This window comes from Hippopotamus amphibius, chromosome 7 (genome assembly GCF_030028045.1).
Source record: "Hippopotamus amphibius kiboko isolate mHipAmp2 chromosome 7, mHipAmp2.hap2, whole genome shotgun sequence".
Classification (NCBI taxonomy): domain Eukaryota; kingdom Metazoa; phylum Chordata; class Mammalia; order Artiodactyla; family Hippopotamidae; genus Hippopotamus; species Hippopotamus amphibius.
The window spans coordinates 118,004,814-118,010,813 of record NC_080192.1 but is presented as its reverse complement, the minus strand read 5'-3'; the positions used below and the strand labels follow the sequence as shown (position 1 = coordinate 118,010,813).

The 6,000-nt window shown below is 44.3% G+C and overlaps 1 protein-coding gene across 1 annotated transcript in view; it reads left to right on the top strand.

Moving 5' to 3' along the window:
* The first annotated feature begins 718 nt into the window (after positions 1-718).
* The window catches only part of GALM (galactose mutarotase), a 53,651-nt gene continuing 48,369 nt past the window's right edge, over positions 719-6,000 (top strand). The window contains exon 1 of the mRNA XM_057743280.1: positions 719-1,151. Within this exon, the coding sequence (XP_057599263.1) occupies positions 962-1,151 (190 nt within the window). The 5' untranslated portion in view covers positions 719-961. The remainder of the gene's footprint in view (positions 1,152-6,000) is intronic.

Genomic DNA, 6,000 nt, shown 5'->3' with positions numbered 1-6,000 from the left:
CATGTGGGATCTTAGTTCCCTGACCAGGGATGAAATCCATGCCCCCGGCATTGGAAGTGCACAGTCTTAACCACTGGACCACCAGGGAAGTCCCACTTAAAGCCTTTTTCTGCTTATGGAAAGGAGATTAAAAAAAGTACAGTATCTGACATTAATGAGGACCTTAATAAATATGTATCCTTAATCCCTTGTTAAAGGAACTTTGGATTTCAGAAACAGGAGGGGGTATATACCCAAGGTCCTCTCCCAGTTCCCTGAAGAAAAGTCATAGATTGCCTCCACCAGGCCCTAATCCATCTACACTTGACCCTGTCCAGGCTGCTGGCAGTGGTTTAGGTGTTGTTTGTACAGGACAAACGGAATGGATCTTCAGTCAGTGTGTAGAGAAACCTGTAATTATTTACGCCTTCTCTAAATAACCTCTGTACTTCTTTCCCGTCTGGATCAAAGAGTTAACTTAAAAACCAAAATTTCCCCCGGACATTTCCTCCTCTCACTATTCCTAATTCTGATCTCGTCATTTTCCAGCGTTTTATCTGAAAGCCAGCCACCATTAGTGAATAGATTACTGCATGCTGAGAACCTCTTGTCAGAGAAGGGAGCAGAACCCTACAGATCCAGGATTTTTTTTGAAAGACTACAGGCCCCAACATGCACTTTCACCTTCCAAAGACTACCATTCCCAACATGCAATGCAGTCAGGGTTAGCAAAGGAAAAGAGCTAGCTGGAAATTGCCAGCCTGCTTGGAAACTTTGCCTTCCTGCCTCGCTCAGACCAAGGAATGATTTAGAAACCCCCCGGAGGGTATTTTTTGCAGGAATGGTCACTCCCTAAATCCAGGCAAGGAAGGGGAGGAGTCTGAGCCGTGTCCCTCCCCTTCTCCAATAAACTTCTGTCGCTCCAGGTTTGGCGGCGCGAGTTTGAAGGACCTGGAGCAGCTGCACACCCCTTGCTTTCCCCATGGTTTCGGTGACCAGAGCCGTGTTTGGAGATCTGCCCTTGGGGGCAGGGACGGTGGAGAAGTTCCAGCTGCAGTCAGACCAGCTGAAAGTGGACATCATCTCCTGGGGCTGCACCATCACGGCCCTGGAGGTCAAAGACAGGCGGGGCAGAGCCTCAGACTTGGTGCTCGGCTTTGCAGAGTTGGAAGGTGGGTTGAATTCCGCCCCGGGCTGCGGACGGGCCCCAGGCCCACCCCCACACTGCCCCACGCTGGTTGCTCTATATACAGGGGTGCAGGGGAAGTACCGAGCTTGTGGCCATCAGGGGTGCTTGGATCCAGCTAACTCACAGGGTTGCGACCCAGTGTTTGGAGAAAGGCAAAATGAATAGAAACTGCCGTAGGACTTGGCCTCTGGTTATACATTCAGGCTTTGTCTTAATTAAAAAGTCAGTTGAGGGTAAGATAAAACTCCAGCAACGCTGGAGCGACCTTTGAGCGGCCGGATCTTTGTAAGGGCGAGAGAGGAAAGTGCAGGCTAGAGGGGGTGTGGCCCCCAGCTCTCCCCCTTGCTCTTTCTGAAGAAGGAAAAAAAGATCAAAGACGGACGTCTTCTACTTCCTTTCTCCTTGATTGGATTCTCTTTGAGGTTTGGTTGCTTCAGAAATGCTCCATAACGTAAGCTCAGTGGGTGCAGAAGCTTATCCGCTTTGGTCTGTGATCACCCCCTGGCTGATCGATAACCATGTGCTGAAAGAATGCGGAAGACCAACTTATTATCCAGAAACGGGTCTCCTTATAGCTAGGGTGGATTTTGTTCAGTGGGAATCTGTAGACTGTTGGAGGAATCGGGAGAGGTAGGCAGGACACTGAGCCTTATAATGCAGGAAGCAATGTTTATTGTACCGGTACAGGCCCTGTGGATTCACATCCAAAGACTGAGCCCTGAACTAAAGGAGAGCGTCTCCTTTTACAGACTAGTGCCCACACTTTTGGGAGCCTATAGCTATGTTTATCTATGCAGAAGCAATGTGTAGCAGCCAGAGTGCATACATTAGTTTTTCTTATTTCGTTGACCCAGATGTTTGTGCTGCCCTTGGTAGGGTCTTGTGAAAGAGGCCATAGGTTATTTATTCCCTGGGGCTTGTATTTTCCTGTTTTTGCTTTGTCCTTCCCTGTTTTATTAACCTGCCTCAAGACAATTAAGAACATGTATTCATGCATTCAAACACTGTTGATTCAATTGTCTCCATCAATGAGATAGGTCCCCACCCTCATGCAGCTTGCAGTTTAGAGGTGGAGATAGACCTTAGCCAAATAATTGCATAAATAAATAAAACTGCAGTTTGATTGGGGCGATGGAAAATGTACATAGCGCTTGCCGTCTCTTGACTCAGCCCAGTAGCTAGACAGAAAATGAGGTCACAATAAAGTTTGCAAAGGGCAACTGCTTGAGAATTAATTCTCTCTGCTCAGTGGTAGGGGTGTGGACAAAATCTGTTAGAGATGAGGCTTGAGCTTTTCCTTTAGGTGTCTATTTTTCTGTCTGTTAGATTCTTCAGATATGTAACATAGCTCATGGTTTGAGGTCAAGAAAACTGAGAATGTTGGTTTTCCATTAGGAGACTAAAATTGGCTCCTCGTTTCCTTAACAAAATGTATTATAGAAAATATTTCTGAGGATCCTATTCCTTGCGCTTTGGTTGGATGTCTTTAACTGCTTTGGAACCTCCACAGCTTGACTTGGAGAAGGAATTAGGTAACCTTAAGCAGAATTTCTTTGGTGATTTCAGAGACTCTGTTATAGGAGACTCACTGGTAGGAAGGTGCAGGGGAGAATCAGCTCCACTTCCCCTTGCTCTCTAAGTCCCCTCCTACTTCTGGGGGGTGGTGTTCCTTTCTTCTGTCTTCAGTCAGAAGGCAAGAGAGTTGACAAGTGACAAAAGAGGATTCTTTAGAATCACTTCTGCTGAGTCACCTCTCTCTGTTAGTAGCATAACCATTTGCTAGGCTGAAACAGAATCACAAAGAGATTACTTGACTGGTGCAAAATTGCCCAGTGGAGTCCAAGGAGAGTTGGATAGATGACCTAGAATTTCTGAGCCAGTGAAGCGTTGATGATGATAGACAGTAAGCATCTGCTTTTTTCCCCTCATTTCCATCTCTGCCTTATCACCATTCAGGAGGTAACTACCCTCCTCCCTCCCCCCCCCCCCCCACTCTACACACACTCACTTTTTACTAATTTTAGTTCTGATGTGAGAGTCACATGGATCTTAAAGCATAAGGCATCTTTGTGGAATTCATGTGAAACGTGCGCCAAGATGATACGGCACACGTGAATCACAGGTTCTTGGTAGGCATAGAAGTACCAATTACGTGGGGGCAGTAATACAGTCTCTGTGAATCTATGAGTCTTGCAGGAATCCAGGTGAAAGAAAGTACTATCCCCAAGTGTTCTTAAAAGGGAGAAAAAAAAAAGATCCCCTCAGATTACAACGATCTAGCTTGTATTGACTGTATCGCTCCCCATGTTATTAACACCTCTTGAGAAAGTTAAATAGCAGTCCCTTAGCAGGATGCATCACAGTCAACACAAAATGCCAAGTAGAATCAAAGCATCTAGAGTATTCTAGATGCTGGGAATCCCCTGGCGGTCCAGTGGTTAGGACTCCGAGCTTCCACTGCAGGGGGCATGGGTTCCATCCCCGGTCGTGGAACTAAGATCCCACAAGCTGCCTAGTGAGGCCAAAAAAAAAAGTAAAGTATTCTAGATGCTGGATCAAGATAGACATTTTCAATCCTATGCTATAATTATGTAATTTAATTATTTAAAAAGCAGAGCAAGCTATTTTCAAAAGATAAAGAACCATTTAGAATATCAAGTAAGGCTTTCTGATATGATAAGCCATCTTCGAGGTTGAACTTCATATATATCATAACAGGAAGCATAATTGTCTCAATCAGAATAGTGTGAAATGGAGGTCTGCTACTCTTTTGATCAATTCTAGTGTATTAAAACCCATGTTAAGAAATTGGCGACAGGGGATGTCTTTAAGAGGGGGCTCTGGGTAGCTGGGGTACAAAGATAGGAAGGAGGCTAGATTTTCACTGTATAGTCGTTTAGAACATCTGAGTATGTAAGTATTATATAAACAAACTGAGGCAGATAATTTAAAGCAATAAGATGTGACTGAGTAAGGGGTTATGTTCACATTACTGTGTTCCAAAAATGTTTTGAGCCAAGGGGAAGAGCTAAGCATGGATAATTCTATGAGACATGGTCCTTTTGTAATTGCCAGGTTAGATGTGAACTATCTCTAATTTCTCAGATAGATTATGTAAACTACTTGGATGATGGCCATGACTGGAGGTCAGAATAGTTCAAATTCTCCCTAGGAAAATGAAATCTTTCTTCTGTTGAATTCTAAAGAGGTAAATCATATGATCTTTTAGTTATAGGCTAGAAAAATCAGTAATTCTTCCTGTGACGTTTTTTCTGCCACTTTTTGTATTGAAAATATTTTTTAATGTTTTTCATTTGCATGTCCCACCTGCAGTCATTATGACTTCTTTCAAAACCTATGATGAGAATATTTGCTTATAACCCACAGGTGTAAATAACATACGCATACAATCATATGCGATTCCTTCCCCTTATTGCGTGCCAACCCCCCCCCCGCCCCCCCCCCCCGCCCTCGCCCACCACCGGTTGCCATCAACACCCAGCTATTACTGCCGTTAAGAGCCATTATGGAAAGATTGGAAAAAACAAACTTAATGCTTTTAGAAAACCTGAGTTTATAAGAGAGGGTGGGAGGAAAAGGGACCAGTTTAGAGGTTGCAGTTTAATATTACAGATGCCCAAGGGTGTCCTTATAGGAGCATTGAGGATTCCTAGTTTAAAATCTCTGCTTTGTCCCTTAAAGCTGTGTGACCTTGGGCAAGTTATTTAACCTCCCTAGATCTATTTCCTCCCCTGAAACAAATGGATAATGAGTAAACGTGCTGTTGGCTGTGATCGTGTCTGACTATAGTGAACAATTAATAATTTTAATCTCCTCTCCTTCTTTTGCCCCCAAATCTCTTCCCTCATACTACTTGGACTTTTTTTATTTCACTTTGTTAACTCTGCACAAAATGGCATGGAGATTCATCTGGGACAACCAGCAACCATTTAAAAGTATATAAAATGTTCTGGATGCTTAAAGTGAGGCAGGTTAATAACAAAAGCAGGGAAGGAAGAGGCAAACAGGAGAGAATGCAAGCCTCAGGGAATAAGTAACTTATGGCCTCTTTTACAGAGATCCTGCCATAAACAGCCCAGACATCTGAGTCAAGGAGATAAGGGAAAACCTAACTTCTGCACTCTGGCCTCTGTACCTTGCCCTTGCCTAGATAAACATAGCTATAGGCTCCCAAAAAGCACGGGAACTGGTTTATAAAAGGGGAAACTTTTCTTTGTTTCGGGGCTCAGTCTTTGGATGTGAGTCCACTGGGCCTGTACCGGTACAATAAACATTGCTTCCTGTATTGCAAGCCTCGGTGTCCTGCTTACCTCTACCGAGTCCTTCAACAAAAGTGCTTGTCAATTAAACTAGTGTTTATTTTCCTCAGAAAGCCAAAAGAAAGTCACGCAGGATGTGAAGGTTTTTTTTTTTTTGGGGGGGGGGTACACCAAGTTCAATCACCTGTTTTTATACACATATCCCCGTATTCCCTCCCTTCCTTGACTCCCCCCGCCTCGAGTCCCCCCCACCCTCCCCACCCCAGTCCTCTAAGGCATCTTCCATCCTCGAGTTGGACTCCCTTTGTTATACAACAACTTCCCACTGACTATCAGTTTTACAGTTGGTAGCATATATATGTCTGTGCTACTCTCTCACTTCGTCTCAGCTTCCCCTTCACCCCCCGCCCCCTCTCAAACCTCGAGTTCTCCAGTCCATTCTCTGTATCTGCGTCCTTGTTCTTGTCACTGAGTTCATCAGTACCATTTTTAGATTCCGTATATGTGAATTAGCATACAATATTTGTCTTTCTCTTTCTGACTTACTTCACT